We start from the raw sequence: 21,843 nt of genomic DNA on the forward strand, positions 1-21,843 counted from the left end.
CCACTGCAGGGATTTGTGAGTAAGATCCTGCATGCTGTGTGGTGAGACCAAACAAAAAGGAAAGAAAATAGACCAGGCTCAAAACAATTAAGAAATCTTGTTTAAAAAGAAAAAAAAAAAGTCATTTAATTGTGAAGTGACTAAACTGCCTCAGCCTTAGATTTATTTGGCTCCAAAACCCATGTTCCATCTTCTATCCAGCTGCCAAAAAAAGGTAGATGTGGCTTAGCTTGTTGGAATATCATAAAAGGGATGAATGAAAAAAATCAGAAGAGGCAAATATCAGAAAACAGGACACTTTAAGAAACTTACATATGAAGGGAAGAAACAGAGAGAAAGACAAGGCGTGAAGGTATAGGAATTGTATTTGTATTGCTTTATGTCTAGAACTGTTGTCTTCTTTCCTAGCCTCTATTAAATAATCTCATATCTCCCTAGATTTTGTCTGTATAGAAGTTATCACAACTTAATTTGATAATTCTGGTTAATGTCAAACTACCTTATTAGACTGCAAGCTTAACGAGGGCAGGACCATATCTTTTTTCTTCACGACTTTTGTCCTCAAACTTAACACAGTGTGGGTGGGAAGAAGAACAGTATTGGGGATGAGTGGGTGATCTAAGACACGAGCTCAGGAGATCCTCCAAGCCTCTATTCTTCATAATAAAAGAAAATGTGATGAAGGAGAATCAACTAGTGAAGATAGATGAGGGAAAATAGGATGTGTAATATCAGGTAGAATTAGATTTAGAAGAAAGTTGTTGCTGCCCCAGAAGCTGTCCAGCACTTTGCTGCTTTGAACTCTGCTGGTTGAGCACCTTGTTTTCATACAGATGGAAAACCTCAGGCAAGTCTATACATGGTCTGACCCATGGCATCAAAATCATTAATAGCAAATTGATTCTCTGTATATCAAATCCTCTGAATTAATTTCTTAAATCTTGAGGTATAATATTTTGAATGCCATGTGATAGATTGCTATAAAGTAGACATTTAGTTCTCTTCAATCCAGTTATAGATTTTCTGTGGCATATCACCTATCCAAACCATTGTACAGAAATTCCATAAATCACAGAGGACATTTAGACCTCGGTTGTGACAATTTAGTATGTCTTGTTCACTCTTAGTTCTTACTGTTTTTAATCTTGGTTGCATTTTCCAGGCCTCCAAAGCCTGGAGCCATACAATTTGTCTTTTAATTTGTCTGAAGTCCCTGATCAGGGATCTTCTCTGATCTTCAGATTTTGTTCAAATTTGTGTTCAAATTTTGGGAAGGGAAATTCTGGTAGTAAAGTTCTCAGGTCAGGTCTTATGAGGGTTGTCTAGTGGTTTCTAAGATGTGTTGCAAATTCTCAAGTTATAGTGCTTGTTTGGGATGTGGGAAATGGCAACCCACTCCAGTATTCGTGCCTGAAAAATCTCACGGACAGAGGAACCTGGAGGGCTACAGTCCAAATGGTTGCAAAGAGTAGGACATAACTGAGCAGTTAAGCATACATTGAGTAAAATGGAAAGGGAACTCACTCTGTGATACAAGCTCACTGCACTGCTTGTACTCAGCTAGTCGTAAAGAAGACTCTTTCAAAGAGATTCACAATGTTGGAGGTTGGATATGAAGTTTAGGAGTACATTTTTTTCCTTTTGTTTCCTCTGGATCACTTGCATGCATATTTATAAAGAAATGAAAGTGAGAATGATTCTTGAATGCTGTATCTGATTATAAACTGCATGTTTGGCATTGACTATCTGATTTTAAAAATGTATCTTTGTCCTCCATTTCTGTTTAGGCACTCTTCTTGTGTTTAACCCTACTACATGCTACTTTTGTATTTGCCCCTTCCAAAACTTTGAATCCTTATTTCAATTAAATTGTACTTGTCAACTTTTGAATCTACATATTTCAAAGTTATTTGAGTTTCTCTTGGTGATAAAGTGAATGCTTTAGTCGCTCAGTCGAGTCTGACTCTTTACAACCCCGTGAACTGTAGTCCACCAGGCTCCTTTGTCCATAGAATTCTCCAGGCAGTAATACTACAGTGGGTAGCCATTCCCTTCTCCATAGGATCTTCCCAACCTAGGGATCAAACCCAAGTCTCCTTCATTGCAGGTGGATTCTACACGGTCTAAGCCACCGTGGTAGGGATATATAAATTAGATTTGATCAGTATGTTTTTAAATAGTCTATTGAATATTAGCTTATTAGGAAAGATACAAGTACTCATGAAATCAAGCATGACTTTTTTACTTTAACATGTACTCAGGAATGTCTTAGCTCACAGGATAGCTGTCATGCTGTGTAATTGTTTCATTTTCTTTTAATTATGCAGATTTTGAACATAAATTTTAAAAATAAATATAAAATGTAGTTCGACTAATTTTTATAGCACATGTAAATTAAATTACCTTGACTTTCGAGGTTTCCTTGGTGGCTCAGCTGGTGAAGAATCCAGCTGCAGTGCAGGATCTTTGGGTTGGGAAGATCCCCTGGAGAAAGAACAGCTACCCACTCTAGTATTCTGGTCTGGAGAATACCATGGTCTATTCCACGGGGTCGCAAAGAGTCGGACATGACTGAGCAACTTTCACTTTCACTTTTTCCTTTTATTATTTAGACAATATTGAATAAATCTCTGCCTGAAGTTTTCATATCATGATTCCATTATAAATTAGGAGCTTAGAGAAATACATAGTAATTTCACTTCCTACAAAATGCAGAGAGCATTTTGTTCAATATACAAAATAAAGATCACCATTGTGTTTCCTCAGAACAAACATCTTACTTAATTCTTAGTTATCAGTAGCCATGCTTAGTGTAATCCCTACAGCAATTTTGATAGTTCCACAGCAAAAGAGTATAAGATAAATTTGGTAAAATACATTTATAGATTAAACTGTATCTGTAGTTCCAGAGACCATTGAGTTCACTAATAATCATTGGAGTGTTTTCATCTTTATCATGGCAAAATTCTCAATTTTATATGCATATCTTCATTATCTTGATATCATTAATTGCTATTGAATTAAATAGAAGAGTAATCATCTTTGTAAAGAAAATTCATTTTTATTAAGAGCATCAGTTCAGTTCAGTCACTCAGTCGTGTCCGACTCTTTGCGACCCCGTGAATCGCAGCACCCGGGCCTCCCTATCCATCATCAACTCCCGGAGTTTACCCAAACTCATGTCCATCCAGTCGGTGATGCCATCCAGCCATCTCATCCTCTGTTGTCCCCTTCTCCTGCCCCCAATCCCTCCCAGCATCAGGGTCTTTTCCAATGAGTCAGTTCTTTGTATCAGGTGGCCAAAGTATTGGAGTTTCAGCTTCGGCATCAGTCCTTCCAATGAACACCCAGGACTAATCTCCTTTAGGATGGACTGGTTGGATCTCCTTGCAGTCCAAGGGACTCTCAAGAGTCTTCTCCAACACCACAGTTCAAAAGCATCAATTCTTCAGCACTCAGCTTTCTTCACAGTCCAACTCTCACATCCATACATGACCACTAGAAAAACCATAGCCTTGACTAGATGGACATTTTTGGCAAAGTAACGTCTCTGCTTTTTAATATGCTGTCTAGGTTGGTCATAACTTTCCTTCCAAGGAGTAAGCGTCTTTTAATTTCATGGCTGCAATCACCATCTGCGGTGATTTTGGAGCCCAAAAAAATAAAGTCTGACACTGTTTCCACTGTTTCCCCATCTATTTGCCATGAATTGATGGAACCAGATGCCATGATCTTAGTTTTCTGGATGTTGAGCTTTAAGCCAACTTTTTCACTCTCCTCTTTTCACTTTCATCAAGAGGCTTTTTAGTTCATCTTCACTTTCTACCATAAGGGTGGTGTCATCTGCATATCTGAGATTATTGATATTTCTCCTACCAGTCTTGATTCCAGCTTGTGCTTCTTCCAGCCCAGCTTTTCTCATGATGTACTCTGCATATAAGTTAAATAGGATGACAATATACAGCCTTGATGTACTCCTTTTCCTATTTGGAACCAGTCTGTTGTTCCATGTCCAGTTCTAAGTGTTTCTTCCTGACCAGCATATAGGTTTCTCAAGAGGCAGGTCAGGTGGTCTGGTATTCCCATCTCTTTCAGAATTTTGTACAGTTTATTGTGAGCCACACAGTCAAAGGCTTTGGCATAGTCAGTAAAGCAGAAATAGATGTTTTTCTGGAACTCTCTTGCTTTTTCAAAGATCCAGCGGATGTTGGCAATTTGATCTCTGGTTCCTCTGCCTTTTCTAAAACCAGCTTGAACATCTGGAAGTTCACGGTTCACATATTGCTGAAGCCTGGCTTGGAGAATTTTGAGCATTACTTTACTAGTGTGTGAGATGAATGCAATTGTGCAGTAGTTTGAGTATTCCTTGGCACTGCCTTTCTTTGGGATTGGAATGAAAACTGACCTTTTCCAGTCCTGTGGCCACTGCTGAATTTTCCAAATTTGCTGGCATATTGAGTGCAGCACTTTCACAGCATCATCTTTCAGGATTTGAAATAGCCCAACTGGAATTCCATCACCTCCATTAGCTTTTTTCGTAGTGATGCTTCCTAAGGCCCGCTTGACTTCACATTCCAGGATGTCTGGCTCTAGGTGAGTGATCACACCATCGTGCTTATCTGGGTCATGAAGATCTTTTTTGTACAGTTCTTCTGTGTATTCTTGCCACCTCTTCTTAATATCTTCTGCTTCTGTGAGGTCCATACCATTTCTGTCCTTTATTGAGCCCATCTTTGCTTGAAATGTTCCATTGGCATCTCTAATTAAGAGCATAGGTTCATGATAAGAAAATTATTTGCATCGATTTCCCTCAATTTACTTCCTTTTTAACAATTTTTCTAAGGAATAATTGACAAACACAATTGTATATATTCAAAGGGTACATCATGATGATTTGATATACTTATTCATTGTGTGGTGATTACAAAGATCAAGATAATTAACACATTCATCACCTCAAATAGTTAACTCTTTTTGTGTCTGGTGAGAATGCTTAAGTTCTACTGTGAGCAGTTTTTAAGTATACAGTATTTGAAATATATTAACTGTAGTTACCATGCTGTATATTAGACTCTCAGAATTTATTCTTCTTATAACTGAAAATTTGTACCTGTTGACATACACCTCCCCAACCACCAGCCTCTGCCAATCACTATTCTATTTTGTGAAATCATCTTTCTTTTTTTTTTTTTTTGGTTCCACATATAAGTGAAAACATACAGTATTTGTACTTATCTGTTTGCCTTACTTCACTAAGATTATGCCCTCCTGGTTTATCTGTGTTGTCTCAAATGACAGTATTCTCTTTCTTTTATTGGCTATGTAATATTCCATAGTGTACATACCACAGTTCCTTTATCCATTTATCTGTCATAGTACATTTCAGTTGTTTCCATAATTTGCCATTAGTGAATAAAGCTGCAAAAACATGGAGATGCAAATACTGCTTAGAGATAATGATTTCGGTTCCTTCAGGTATATGCCTAAGAGTGGGATTGCTGGAGCATATTGTAGTTGTTTTGGGGGCTTCCCTGGTACCTCAGCTGGTAAAGTATCTGCCTGCAATGCAGGAGACCTCAGTTCAATTTCTGGGTCGGGAAGATCCCCTGGAGGAGGACATGGCAACCCACTCCAGTATTCTTGGGCTTCCTTGGTGGCTCAGGAGAACCTCCATGGACAGAGGAGCCTGGCGGGCTGCAGTCCGTGGGGTCGCAGACATCGGACACAACTGAGCGACTAAGCACAGCACAGAGTACTGTTTGCCATCATGGTTTCATTCTCACCGATGGTGCATAGAGTTTCCCTTTTTCCACATAATTTGCCAACAATTTTTTTCTCTTATCTTTTTGATAATAGCCATCCTAACTGGTGTGAGGTGATACCTCACTGGTCTTCATTTGCATTTCTCTAATGATAAGTGATGTCGAGCACGTCTTCATATAGCTACTCACCACATTTGTATGTTACCTTTGGAACAATGTCTGTTCAGTTTGTTTGGTCATTCATTATTTTGGTTACTTGCTTTTTTTCGACTGAGTTGTGTGAATTCTTTATATATTTAGGATATTAATCCCTCTTATATATGATTTGCAAATATTTCTCCCATTCTGTGTGTTGCCTTTTCAATATATTGATTTGTTTCTTATTTGTACCTAATTTCACAAAAATTTATATCTATAAAGTATATGTTACATGCATGTATACACATACTTTTTATGTTCTTCTATTGTTGTTGAGTTGTTTGATCATTCAAGCAGAAAGCCACAATGGCTTTCATAAGAGAAAAGTGTAGAAGAATGAATTAAACATTTGTAATGTTAGACAAGATATGAAAATGAGTATGATAAAATTATAAATGAATTAGTGAAAAAGAAGTATTCAAATGGCTAGAAGGGTAAAAGCAGATGCTCCAGCTGGTTTCCCTTAAAAATTCCAAGGTGTCTGATGAATATTATTGCAACAGAGAATGACATGTGGAAATGTAAGCTTTTTTTTCATGTACTGCATAATCAACACTATTTATGAGTGCCTACTTTGCATCAGGCATTACAGATGAGAGGTCACAGTTTCAGCTTTCAAAATGTTTAAAACATAGAGAACTTAAGTTTTATACAACAGAAATTTTAAAAGCTACATGATAAGTAATAAAATACATATGCATGGGAAGACAGAGAAAGGAATATCTTGATTTTCCTGGGAGAAAGAGTCTTCATGTATGAGGATGTGTTTTGCAAGCAGAGAGATCAGGGGTTTTCTAGAGAGTGGAAAGAGTATATGCAAAGACCCAGAAAAGTGAAAGAGTTGTATGTTTTCGGGAAATTAAAACAGTTTTAGTGGTTAGAACATACAGTGAAAGCCTAATCTTGAAAAATCACTGTCCTGATGACAATAGAATAGAAGGGGAAAATTTGAGCATTGTAGTATGATTTGCTTTGTTAGTTAGAAAAATCACTCTGACATGGAGTAGAGAACCACTTTTGATACAAAGAGTCTATAGAAGGTATAATAAAGACAGGCTTAGCAGCAGATAGTAGTGAGAAGTTATTCCAAGAAGTGACTCAAGTGCTATTGTGGTTGAGTCACTAGAACTTCTACAGGAAAGCAATGAAGACCCATCAGATATGAATAAGACCTGTGTAGACTTTAACATAAAAATGAAGACAGCCGGGGCACAAAGTATTATTCATTTTCAGGTGAATAAAATTGTCATTCCTTTAAAGAATTAAGTTATTGATTGATGGTCATATAATCAGCCTGAAAAAGTAAGCTGAATCTTTTATAGTTCAAATTCTACTAGCAATCATAGTGTTATCTGAACTTTAAGGGAAAGATAACAGATGACTTGGGCAATAATTCTGTGCAGGCGTCGGGGAGAAGGCTAGTTGCTATCTATTCATTGAATTATGCCATTAAAGGTAATTTGTGTAATGTTTATAAAATTAAAATTATTACCAAATAGGAGACTTAGTCAATGCCTAACTTACATTAAGCATCCAAAAGCTTTTAGTTATTAATGAAAAACAAAGCAGCAAAACTTCTGTTTGTCTTTCTTGGATTGTGAGGGAAAATTTATATATGAAAACTGATTGCTACTGACATTATGAATCTGTACTCTGTCACCCTGAAATTGGTGAGTCACGTGTCTTAGCCCATTTTTCTCTCTAAATCTAAATTACGTGGTTCTGTGTATTGAGTGCACTTTTGTTTGCATTTGAGTATGTGTCCATATAAATACATAAAAATTTTAACACTCATTCAGAATGTCATTGCCTGAAATACGAGGTCAATAGGAACTCAAACACACATTTTTGTTTTACTTTAGATGCTTAAAGACCAAATGGAAAAGAGTTATTTTTACTATGAAAACATCAATTTTTTGTATACCCAGAATGACATTACAGGAAATAAAATAAGATTAAGGAAATGGACAGTTTTCAGGAACAAGTCATCCCAAAATAGGAATTGTTGATAATCAATTAGGATGGACATAGTCTTAAGGCAAAAATGCCAGCTATAGGTGAAGTATGTCCCTCTAGAGGCCAATATTCACTCAGCTGTTAAAGATATTTATTAAACGTAAAAAGTTCTGGTAACCACAATTACATAACAGTAATAATATTCTAGTCTAAAATAATCTTGGGTCATTTTATGTAGAGACATATAAAAGATTTCAGTGGCGTGCATTTACTGCTAAAGTTAGAAGTAATATCCCCAAAATATAAAGTACTTATTTAGAATTATTGTGTAACAGGCAAGAGGATCTCTGATGGCAAAATAATATTACTGCTTCCTCTTTTACAAATGCAGGGCTGACATTACCTATGATGAGAATGTTTGTCTACTCTGAATAGTCCATGACTCAGAAGCTAAAGTCATTCTGCAACCCCAGCCTTCACCCCATTAAATCTGTTCTATTCTTTGGCAGCTGTTTTTGCCATTTACGTTGAAAGCAGATGGGGAAAATGCAAAGAACTGTCAGTTTTATTGCCATGTATAATCAGCATCTGGGCTGTATGTTACAGAAACAATCAGTCCAAACTCATACTTTACTGGTGGTGTAAAAACCTTTTTTGAGTTTCTCAGTTTTCAAATTAGAGTAAGTGCTCTTTTTTAATCATGTTGATCATGGAAACAGCAACCATTTGTATTGCTTGTTCAGCCTCCGTAAGAATGATGCATGAGTGTAGGTCTTTAATATACAGTTATGAGTTATCTGCAAAAAAAAAACCTGTCTTGCTAATTTGTTTAAAAATGTGTTTTGAACCATAAATATTTATTTCACATTAGACATCAAGTCATGTATCAGATTTATTCCTTTATATAATCTGTGTTTATGTGTAACTAATATTTGCTATAGATATTATATAATGCCATTTGTTATATGTTACATATATACACATATATATCCTCATTTTTACTTTTCCCACTATTTTTGGAACTGGAAAAATACACCATATATGTTTTCTACATCTCATAATTTATACCAAAACATTTATAGCAGGGTTTATTTTCTTATTTTTCAGAAAGAGAAACTGAGACACAGAGCAACCAACAGTAACTTTTGCAAGGTCCACAGAGCTAATCAGTGGCAGGTTCTAAATTTAACCCAAGCCTATATAAAGTTCACACTTTTACTCACTGAGCTACCTGTTTTTAATCTTTATGTCTATACATACACAAAACATAAATGCCTGTTGGGGAGAGCCATTTCAGCTTTGGCATGTGGATGTTATTTTTTATAGTTTGTCAAAATAATTTATTGAAACTAATGCTTGGATATTGAAAGCTAGTGAGCTGAAAGTGTCATTTAAAATAAACTAATGTTGTTTAATTCAGTGTAAATGTCTTTGGAACTAGTTGGAATTTTTAATCACCCAATTACAGTTTTGTTTTACACTTTCCTGATATAAGATCTGTTCGTTAGTAACTGTAGTAGAGTATTTATGTGTCATAGAGCCCAGCTATACCTGCATATGATTTCCATGTTCTAAGTGTCCATAATGGTACAGCAGAGAGATTTACTAATAATTTCCTATTTTCTACCATCTTTGAAATAGACACCAGAATGTGATGTATTTTGGTAGCTGTTTATTCTTTAGGAACTCTAAATGTGTGAAAACATATTTTTTAAAAAAGCAATAGAGAGCAAGGGAAAAAGATATATAGGAATAGGGAGGAAAGGTCTTCACTGGTTAAGCATACTTGTGAATATTTTGATTAGAGCAGTTAGAAAATTGTCTTCTAACTAAAATTGAACTTCTTACTAAAACTCCCTTCTGGTTTTGATGAAGTGTAACAGCAAATTGCTTTCAGATATACTTATACCCAGGGATGAAATGTTTTGGAATTATTCACATACATTCTGTGGAATAAAAGGTTCTGACGTTTTTTATATGAAAAAAGCTTCTTTTATCAAATAGGGTTTATAAAACTTTCTCCCTCTCTTTTTCAGTTTTCTAAATCTATTTTTACTTTGAAATTCAAAATATTGAGTTTTCTTTTTATGAAGGGCTAACATTTGCAAGGCTGTTAATTATGGTGGATTTTATCTTTAGCATGCAAATATACCTCAGCCCTTACACTATCTGTTTTTGTAACACTGGAATGTTTTTAATCAGATTCTTCATGGAACAATGGATTTAAATTTGTACTGTATAAAATTCAACAGATTCTCTGCTATTAAAGTAGAAGATTAGAGAATAGCAAAGTAAATTTCATTTACTTTTTTTTTAACCTTCACCTGAAAACTCTAATTTTTTCTTCCTTATTTTTTATAATCTGGTTTTAATCCTTACCTCTTATTTGAAGAAAAAGGGCAGTTTTTGAGATGTGTGTTGTCATTTGTCAAATATATTATGAAGTCCTTATAATAAAACACAAAACTTATTTATCCTAGAGACCTAAAAGTTTATAGGAAGTACATATTATTTTGTCTACTGAAGACAAAAAATAGACATTTTTAAGTATTTTAAAATTTACTTGTTGACATCTATCAGTGGTAGAATATTTCCCTGCATGAGAATCTGTCTCTTTGAATGAAGAAGGCAATTACGTTGTGCCTTAGTGGATTGCTAGACAATGCCACAAAAACCAATTAGCTGCTGAGTCAATGTAAATGACCATATAAGTTTTGTTTCAAATACTTTTTTTTTGGAACAAGTTAGAAATAAATAGATAAATACAGAAGAGCATAGTTCAGCTTTCTGTTGCTTATGTTATAAATGAAATGGATTGCCATGTGAAAGTAAGTCACGGCACATTGCAATATGGAATAATATATGCAGCATTGCTACATTATATTTAAGTTACTATTTTGCATATAAAGTTAAATATTATTTCATCTTGAATTCTTTTCATTTTATAAATTTTTGAGCATATATTTTCTAAAAAATAAATAGCCTCACTCATTATGTCTTATTGTATTTTATTTTAGCAGGAATAATTATCAATGAAATTAATTGCAGATTCAACACAAACCAAGTTACAATAAAATATATTTGAATACCATTAGAACAATTAGGGATCATTATAAGTATTCTAGGTTCTGAGACTTTAAAATAAGAAATGAATTTTTGAATTCATTATTTAATTTTAAAAATTCTAAATATGTGAAGAAGCTTTTTAGTTATGATAAGTGATAGAATTTGTTTGGCCATATTTGTGGTTAATATTGACATTTCAGAAATCTTAGTACTGAATAGCACAGTTTTAAAAAAGCTTTCATTGAACAAATAGTTGGAAATGTAACTGTAAAATTGGACATTTTGTTAATAAAATGTCCACGAGGAGGGTATAAACATATCTATAATTTCAATCACTAATGAACTCCAATTATGTAATGTTGCCCTGAGTAGTCATTAAATATTTGCAGATTGAATGAATGAATAATTGCTGATTCCTTATTTTTAAGAAGCTGAAATTGTATTTACAAAAAGTAATTGCATGATCTGGTTTTGCATGACTGTTAAAAGAAAAATACTATACTAGACACTAAGAATTTTTATTTTTTCTCATCAACACATTATGTTGAGAAATCTTTTACAAACTGAAATGATGTTTCATTGACCTAGATTTAAAGAAAGTCCTTTAATCAATAGTATTCCGTCTATAGCTTGTTTTTATTATATTTCATTTATGACATTTTAAACTACTCAAATCCAACTACAAGAATGGATCACAAAAAAATATGTCACTAAGCCATCAATTCATAAAGTTGTAATCAATAAATGTAACAGTGAAATTGTTAAAGTAGCCTTTGCTATGCTTAGGACTTTTGAAGACAGTAACCCTTTCTTAAGACCTAGATAAATAATCCAGGTGCCAAATCCTTATTTTATTCATAGGATTTATTTGTTTTCTTCTAGGGTAAATCAGCCCCTTAGGAGCTAACAGCCTGGTAGAAAAGGGATATGTGAAAAATTAATACAGTCAGAGAAGAGCAGAGGAGTTTAGAAGAAAAGACTCTTGAGTAGAGAGAAAGATACAATTAACCATACCAAAGAAAGTAAAGGAAGGCTTCAAAAAAAGGCCGCACACTAGTCATCTTAAAATAACTGAATATTATTAATAATAATGTAAAATTATTATTAATTTCAATGGCTAACAATAAAAAATGATTAAGAAACTATGGACCATTTTGACAGTCATCAAGAAAGCCTAAAAAATAAGGTCTTCCAAAACTTTTGATGATTAGGAAAACATAGATGATATTATATTTAGTGTAAAGGATTCAACTCACAATTCTCTATACAGTAAAATTTCAATTATATAAAATAAATATATATGCAGAAAAACAAAATTCACTGATCTGATGTATTATGAGTGATTTTAATTTTCTTATTTATGTATTCCATAAATAGTTTAAGCTTAAGTTTGTCTTTAATATGAACAAAATGACTTCTGCTTTTTGGAGGGGGAGACTCATGGTTAACATTGCACGTCAGAGACGAGATTTTTCCTTTTGTGTGAGAGAGGAAAAGGACAGAAACTTGGGGAATAATTCACTTTAGAGGACTAGAAAGTGAAGCCATAAATTAAAAAGAGAAAAGCAGACCAAGAATAAGCAACATACAGTGTCACATCCCAGGGAAAGGATTGGTCACAATATCAAATGCTACAGTGAGTTCAAGAGCAAGACTGAGAAAGCCCATTGCACGTAGGGACGAAGAGGTCAGAGGGTGAACCCTGAGACTGTCGAAGAAAATGTGGTATTGTAATAACGGATTTGGAATCAGGAAAGAACAAAATTTAAGAAATTTGACTTAACCTCCTAGAAATATTTTGTTTTGATCTGATGTTCATTAAAAAAATGTTTGTAATACATATAAATGCCGAAGTATTACCAACATTCAGTAAAAATGAATTGCTGTATATGATACATATATAGCCTATAAATTGTCTATATATGTATATTCTATTTATATGTAAATATACTAACGGGCTTCCTAGGTGTCACTAATGGTAAAGCATCTACCTGCCAATATAAATGTATATGCGTATGTATATGTGTACATATTTTTTAATTCAGATGAAAGAATGGAACTCATGCCAGGTATTTCAGCAGATGGGATTAGTATGATGAATGAGTCAAACAGCTGTGGACAGTGACACAGAGGTTAGAAAGCTGCTTCCACCCCCAGGACTGTACAGAACTAAGGAGAAGCTAGTATTATACAAAGTCAGGAGTGAAGTCAGGAACTCCTTAGCAGGAGCGAAAATAAAGGAAATGAGACCCCTGCTGAGGACACCCCGTGAGGCAGAAAAGGGGAGACTCCTTTGACTTCTCCCTTCCTCCCTCCTTCAGCGTCCCACCCTGACCAAGTCTCACAAAAGCCAGCGCTTGAGCCTGGACTGTGTGGTTCACAGGAATCAGCTCTCTGGGATGCAGAGCAGAAGAGAGAGAAGGGGCTGGGAAGTGCACTTGAGGATATTTGTACAGGTAGAGAGGAGGCTGAGAAACAGCATTCTTAATGGACTAAAATGTTTACCAAAACACCCTATGGAATATACTATTTTGCGTCTTTCATAACTAGATTGGTAAAATCTTGTCTGTCTTTGATCGCAGAAGTATGGAGTAAAGTTAGAGGGTTATTTTCAACTTGCAGATTTTAGTGTATCATAAAAATACTTCAGTTGTGTTTAAATGCACTTTCCTGCAGTGGTTTTCACATGAAATATCCACATAATGGATTGACAGAGTCCAGAGAGTATTACCAAAAATATCTGTAGTACTTACAGATTTAAAATTCAAGATTTTGCCTCAGAAGCAGCTTGAAACTTAATTTTATGCATATAACAGTTTTTTCAACCTATAACATGCTTTCTGTAGAGGAAATGGCTTATAAAATTTAATATTCAACAATAATGTCTTTTGTGGAAGAGTTACAGTTATCTCTAAAACATGTTCTACATCTCTTCAGTGTTAAAACATATTTCTCTTACTGATATTGAACTTGGTAAAATGTATTCCCAACATAGGTGTTCTCTCTTTTATACAAAGTCCAGGCTTAAATATTAATGAACCCACAATGCTTAAAAACCAGAATCTTCTTATTGTTTTCACAGTTACTTTGTTTTTACTCCCAATCTTGCACCATGTTTAGGGAGGAGCACAATTAATTTTAATAGTCTTTTTGGAGAAAAAAGCAAGAAAATATCACTCAGGAAGCGTATCACCTTTGCTTCTTGTCATGACTTGAATTAAACATATCTGAGAGCTCACATTTCTATTTAAAAATTGAATATATTTTTCATTGCAGACGTTTAGAACAGAACTCAATCAAGGTCATCCCTCCTGGAGCTTTCTCACCGTATAAAAAGCTTAGAAGAATGTGAGTGAATAATATTCTGAAATCAATGAAATTTTAAAAAATTACACAGGTCATGAACATGCAAAGACATCCATTTAAGTATGAATATTTAAGTGTTTGACAGCTTAAATATTAAGCGATGTGACTATCTGGTTGCTAGTTCTATAATAGTATAATGTTAAAAGCTAAAATATTAATTTATTAAGTTCTCTGTAATTTAGCATACTAATTCACACTAGTGTGAACATATGTGGTCAATATATTATGCAGTCAAATTCTTAACTGTTCTGTTTTCTAAAATAAGACATGCTGTCTTTAATAATAATTTAGAAAAATAGCCAATAATTGATTTACAAGTGTGATTTTTTAAAAAGTTTAGGATGCTTCAGATGTTGCAAATATTATACACATACTGATAGGTGCAAAACTGACATGGAAAGGCAATAAATAGCTTTCTCCTGCAGTAAATCTCACTGACATTATATTTAATTTAACCTAACCCTATTTTTAATCTTAGCGACCTGAGCAATAATCAGATCTCTGAGCTAGCACCAGATGCTTTCCAAGGACTACGCTCTCTGAATTCACTGTAAGTATTGACCACATAACTGGAGGAAAGTAGAATGCATAAGGAATAATGGCTCTATGTTTTAATTTGGATTTAGGGGATATGTTCCTTTATGTGTTTTACTATGCGTTATTAACAGTATTAATTATTATAAGTCATTAGTGAATTTTATCATTTTTATGGAGAACTGCTACCTGTCACTAAAATCAGCCAATTTTTAGGGGTTTATATTTTAGAATTCGATAGTTTTACTGTTTAGAGATCGAGTATGAGCCCCTTTTTTGACAGTGTTTTCTTACAGAAGTAAAGGGAAAATGTTTACTTTGGAGGCTCCAATCAGCACTGCATTTATAATCCCATACCTAAACCCATAGTCACTGTCACTGGGGACAATTACAGTCCCATTTAGAAATGATACTAGGTAAAGTCGTGCAGAGAACAGTGAAAGATAACCGGTGAAAGGACCTCCCTCCAACCCTCTACTTCATCACCTTAAAGACTTCCCTGAAAGAACCAGCTTTAATCTCTCAAAGAACAAATATAAGAAAAGTATGACAGCTTTTTAAAGTCAAAAGGACTTCCAGGGAGATTGCTGTATTAATTAGAGTGACTCTAAAGTGAATTTACAGAGACTGTTATTCCTTCAAATTTGTATAAAATCTTCAGAAGTCCACTAAGTAGAGTATATATTATTTCAAATTTTAATTTTAAAGTTTAAAAATGAAATCTGGTTTCTTTGTTTGAGGAGATGCTTACAGAAGAGTTCTTATTGATGTAAATTACTGCAGTGCTCTTAGGAACTTCCGAAGTCAATAGTAGCCAGTGAGAATTTCAGGATACACATGTGTGATACTTAGATAAACACCTGGGGTCTGTAGAATACTTTACACTCATACTAAGGGGAGGAGATGTACCAGCTTATCTGGATTGTAAAGAGCCTCTTGATGAAAGTGAAAGAGGAGAGTGAAAAAGTTGGCTTAAAGCTCAACATCCAGAAAACTAAGATCATGACATCCAGTCCCATCACTTCATGCCAAATAGATGGGGAAACAATGGAAACAGTGAGAGACTATTTTGGGGGGCTCCAAAATCACTGCAGATGGTGACTGCAGCCATGAAATTAAAAGATGCTTACTCCTTGAAAGGAAAGTTATAACCAACCTAGATAGCATATTAAAAAGCAGAGACATTACTTTGCCAACAAAGGTCCGTCTAGTCAAGGCTATGGTTTTTCCAGTGGTCATGTATGGATGTGAGAGTTGGACTGTGAAGAAAACTGAGCGCTGAAGAATTGTTTCTTTTGAACTGTGGTGTTGGAGAAGACTCTCGAGAGTCCCTTGGACTGCAAGGAGATCCAACCAGTCTATCCTAAAGGAGATCCATTCTGAGTGTTCATTGGAAGGACTGATGTTGAAGCTGAAACTCCAATACTTTGGCCACCTGATGCAAAGAACTGACTCATTTGAAAAGACCCTGATGCTGGGAAAGATTGAGGGCAGGAGGAGAAGGGGACGACAGAGGATGAGATGGTTAGATGGCATCACTGACTCAATGAACATGAATTTGAATAAACTCTGGGAGTTGGTGATGGACAGGGAGGCCTGGAGTGCTGCAGTCCATGGGGTCGCAAAGAGTCGGACACGACTGAGCGACTGAACTGAACTGAACTGATGCTGGTCTGCTCAGAAAACTGCAGTTTTCTTTGGACCAGAAAAAAAAAAAGGAAAACTATCACTTCACCTGCAGTGTCTGCCTAGGTTCATTTTTGTTTGTTTGTTTGTTTTAGTATATGAAGTCCAAAACCAGGGAAACAACTGCCGGCAGAAAATGTAAAGTGCAATCATGCACCCTTTTGGTTGACTCTTTGAAACCATACCTTTTATTTATCTTGGTTATATCGTGACTGGCACATGGGCAAATGGTGAACATTGAACAAGTTATCCACTCCTGTATTCTTGCCTGGAGAATCCCATGGACAGAGGAGCCTGGCAAGCTACAGTCCATAGGGTCCCACAGAGTCAGACACAGCTGAAGCAACTTAGCATGCACACACACATGAACAAGTAACAGGTGGATTCAGTTTAATTGGGCACCAAGCTTAGAACCTGCAAAATTCCTGGCAGATGGTAAATGTATAATATCTATTGCTGAATGCATTACTTGAATGATATTCTATTGAATACCCAAATTGGTGCCAACTTGATCTGATCATTTGTTCCCTAAAGCCCTCTTTCTCTTACTCTTGACCTAAAGACATATCTTAGTATTGCTTTACCTTTTCTTAATCCCTTTACTCCTTGAGTCTGACAATATAGAATTCTCTTTTGTTTTTGTGTTTTTAAAATTGTTTCTTCTCTGACTTACATTTTTAAAAAAATCTATATTCTACATAAATGACTTTTTATGTCAAACCGTATAACTATACCACTAGAATCTATACAAATGGTATGTCTACTTGTACAATATAGTACCCAGACTTATTTCCTTAAGAATTTTCTTCATATTTTATAATTTATCCCACCTCTCACTCACATCTTAAAAGGGAACAGCTTTTTCCTCACTCTGATTCATCTCTCTTGCATTGTCATTTCCCTTCCTTTCTGAACAGAAGTCAGGTACAGCTGCCAAACGTATTTTGATTCTCATTTCAGCTTTTTATTTTACATTTTATAATATCCATTTATTTCTTTTCCAGACGAATGTTTCTGACTCTTAACGTATATATGCCCATTGTAGAGAAAATTTTTTAAAATATATAGATAGATAGATGCAAATTCAAATGACCTCTGAATGGCAAATCACCTACAATCTAGAGATCGTCCACTTTTTTCTAAGTATATATGAGTATATTTTTCTAAATGAAATTATACTGTAATATATTCTTCAGTATTTTGCTGTTTTAAACTTAATATCATAAGGGTTTCCCAGGTGATACTAGTGGTAAAGAACCTGCCTGCCAATGCAGGGGATGCAAGAGATGCGGCTTCAATCCCTGGGTCGGGAAGATCCCCTGAAGTAGGAAATGGCAACCCACTCCAGTATTCTTGCCTGGAAAATTCCATGGAAGAGGAACCTGATGGGCCACAGTCCATGGGGCCACAAGGAGCTGGGTGTGACCGGCACAGATCATACATAAATACTTTCATGTCCCCAAATATTTCTTCAAACATGATTTTTATCAATGTGAAATATATATTTAGCCAATCCTCTTCTTTACAATCTGGGAACATTTTATTTGTATTTCATTTTTCACCATTATAAATTAGGCCACAATTAATATTTAGCACATAAAATATTGTATTTGTCTCTGATTTTTTTCCTTAAACTCCTGAGAGAAACTACTTACTAAAAATTTATATACACATTTTTATAACTCTTGATTGTTGTTATTATTCAGTTGCCAAGTTATGTCCCACTCTTCGCGACACCATGGACTGCTTAGAGAATAGCTACAACTCATTTGTCCCCTTAAAAATACAATTTCTGTCTTTTCCTTCACATTATTATGGTCCCTCCCCTCCTTTATGAGGCTGAGAAGAGAAGGGCGTCATTGCAGACCTGTTGTCAGTAGCCAGCATGATGAGTCGATCGTTTTCATTTCCTTGCTGTTGAAATTCTCTCATTTCACCATTTCTGTGAATAAGATAATCCCCTTGATTTATTCCTGTGCTAGTTTTTACTTCATTTTCCTCTTCAAACAATATTTATTCATCAATCCCATGTTAGAACATCACTGTGTGCCAAAGCCTAGGCACTAGATATTCTAAAGTGATTGTTGAGGTCCCTGCACTTTATAGTTACACTTAGTGGCTAATGTGGTGGGGGGCGGGGTGAGGACACAAGGATGCATTCCTATTCATATTTCTTTGGGGAACAAACATTTTAAAAAGTCTGTATAAATACTAATGATCACTGTCTTTGCAAATTTTACATTTCTGATGTATATACATTATATATTTAAAACAAATATTTTACACTTATATGGATTCCTTTCACTCTTAACCATTATGATTATTCTAAATGTTACCCCTTTGAAGAACAATGGATTCCAGGTTAGCGTTCTGCTTTGTTATATCCCATGTGCTTTCATAAAAAGAGCTGTGTGTATTTGTGTATAAAAACATGACACATTAACAGTGGACATTTCTGTGAAAGGACAGTAAAATTATAAATCATGTTAATTTTCCTTAATTTTTTGTTTTTCTCTGGTTTCCAAACTTTCTACCATAAACACACACCATAATCAGGGGAGAAACATTTCCAAATTAAAGTTTGTTTACTCTGCTGTGGCTTTATGATATATGGAGCTTACTAACCTCCTTTATACCTGAACATGTTTGTTTGGATAAATTTGTTTTGCTGGCTGGTCTCTAAGTTTATTTCTTTTTGTTTGTTTAAATCATGTGTTTTCCAGTGTCCTCTATGGAAATAAAATCACAGAACTCCCAAAAAGTTTATTTGAAGGACTATTTTCCTTACAGCTACTGTAAGTATTTGATTGTTTTTCATCTGTTGAACCTAAATATTATATTTTACTCAGTGTACCGTCTTATATTTTCATGGAGGCTTCAGAAAAATTTGACCCAAAATGACACAGTTTAATGAAATGGAAAAGATTAGTGAAGCTAACATTGATGATGGTTATTTATTTGAAGACACAATACTTTGAAATTGTCCCCAAACCTTTCTTTCCACAGTGTCATAAATGTGAGTGTCCCAGCTGTTCTATCATTTCAAGTTTCTGCAGTCTTTGCCCTTTATGAAATTTATCTGTTTTGATTTAATAGTACTTGGGAAGGAGAAAGACATGGTGATATGTTTATTCATGTTTGTCCAAAAAAATCTCTAACAGTGACAATGCTAGAATAAAATCCCCCAACACAAAAAAGGTCTCTTGTAGTCTAGGACAGAGTGTTAACAAACTAATCTTTAGTGAGAGAATCATCTGTAAATTTCCTGGATTTTAATATTTAAAGACCACTCTGCTTAGAGAACAGCTACAACTCATTTGTCTCAAAAGAAGTATTTATGATACAAATTCATAAGAATAAGAATTGACTCCAGATGTCATAATGAATGCTCATATGAAAATGAGATTGAAAAAAACATATGTTAATACTAAGATTGTTAGTGTTGGATCATCAAAATCTATTCATATCCCCAAACATTTATAGGATATCTCTTTTGGGGCACACACTGACCTAGCTGCTATGGAGGAAAAGATGAGTGTGCTACAATTTCTGCTCTCAACTAGCTCACAGCCAGTTTACTTTAAAATTCTTAAGTTTAGAATGCTGTTTTCTCTTTTGAGTGTATGCATTTGTTGGTGTTAGGCTTGTACCATTTACTTGGTAAAAATGTGTTCCTAATCCCACAAACTTCCAAAATGTGGATCTTTTTCTTTACTTGATAAATGTATGGTTATCATTATATCCTATTATTCATATTTTTAACTGTTTATTATTATGCAGAAGCATATTATATATCACAGTCCTATTCATACTCACACACACACATGAAACAAATTGTTAACAAAGCAATATTTAACCTTATTATATATCGTACTGTCAATTCTGTTCCATTCTCTCTCTTCTTAATGCTATATAACCCAATAAATTCATTTTACAACAAACCAATCAGCCATGCTAAATACTGACTTTTGTAACCTAGTGATTTTATTTGGGCATCAAATTATTTTATAATCCTTGCAAGGAAGTTAGGTATAGCTGTGTGCTACAGCCAAATGTTGTCTATTTTTTATGTGCTTTTCTGTCAGTTCTTCCACAATTTCCTAGCACTGTTCTCTTTCCCATTTACTTCTAATTTCTTCTGCTACCACTGCCCCGTGTGGTATCGACACTTAAAGTTGCACCTTTTTTCCTTTCCTCCCATACTTATTGGTAGTTGATGTAGTAAATGGGTTAATAAACCCTTGGAATCTCTATGTAGATAAATCTTACTCAAAACACCAGCTTTCTCACTGTGCCTTAAATTCTGTCCCTAGACTAAGCCTGCCGGGACTAATAAGGCACAATTGACTCTCTAAGGTTAGCTGAGAATTTGATTCAGTTAAGCTTCTTAGATCCATTTGAACAGATGAGATATTTGGGAGAAGTAGGTAAATGGAAGGAACGAAAGAAAGTAGTGTTCAATATTTTTCCCCCGATTTCTGGACCACCTGAAAGGAAAGTAAGTACAAAATTCTCAGAGAAGCACTTTCTTTCATTGTCTCCCAGACTCCCTGCTTTCTCCCTGTATTAGCATTCTGCTGCCTGCCTCCTCTTTCAGTTAGCTCCATGCCGCCTGTCATGGCCCTGAGTGAGGAGGTATGGGATTAATCAGTCCGTACCTCAAATCAGGCCTATAAGCTCTTAGGAAAGGATTCTATAGACCACAGAGAAGGCCAAAACTGCAGTTCCTAAAAGAAGATTAAAAAAAAAAACAAAAACCTCTGATCCCTGGTTCAGGAACTAAGATACTACATGTCTCATGGTGTGGACAAAAAAATAAAGAAAGAAAACACACCTAAATAGTATGTCCATAAAAAAATAAAAAGAAGCAAAGTGAAAGTGTTAATCACTCAGTCGTGTCTGATTCTTTGTGACTCCATGGACTGTAGCCCGCCAGGCTCCTCTGTCCATGGAATTTTCCAGGCAAAAATACTAGAGTGGGTTGCCATCCCCTTCTCTAGAGGATCTTCCCAACCCAGGGATCAAACCCAAGTCTCCTGCATTGCAGGCAGATTCTTAACCATTTGAGCTACCAGGGAAAATGCAAAGGTGAGTTTAAAAAAAAAAAAAAAGACAAGTACAGCAAAGAGAACTACCACGAGGAAGTCCTGACTTTGCACAGGCAGAGAGTTGAGATATTTAAAAAGCAAGTAAAACTGAAATACCCTTTGTTAATCACAGAGGGTCTGTTGGGCAAATTGCGAAACAGTATTCAGTGTGTTAGAAAGACATCACA

The 21,843-nt window shown here is 35.1% G+C and overlaps 1 protein-coding gene across 2 annotated transcripts in view; it reads left to right on the forward strand.

Moving 5' to 3' along the window:
- SLIT2 (slit guidance ligand 2) overlaps nucleotides 1-21,843 on the forward strand; it is a 386,076-nt gene that overhangs the window by 262,028 nt on the left and 102,205 nt on the right. For both annotated transcript variants that reach the window (XM_043871492.1, XM_043871493.1), the window contains exons 10-12: nucleotides 14,259-14,330; nucleotides 14,827-14,898; nucleotides 19,292-19,363. In XM_043871492.1, coding sequence (XP_043727427.1) covers nucleotides 14,259-14,330; nucleotides 14,827-14,898; nucleotides 19,292-19,363 — 216 coding nt within the window. The remainder of the gene's footprint in view (nucleotides 1-14,258; nucleotides 14,331-14,826; nucleotides 14,899-19,291; nucleotides 19,364-21,843) is intronic.

Source organism: Cervus elaphus, chromosome 17, assembly GCF_910594005.1.
Source record: "Cervus elaphus chromosome 17, mCerEla1.1, whole genome shotgun sequence".
Taxonomy (NCBI): Eukaryota; Metazoa; Chordata; class Mammalia; order Artiodactyla; family Cervidae; genus Cervus; species Cervus elaphus.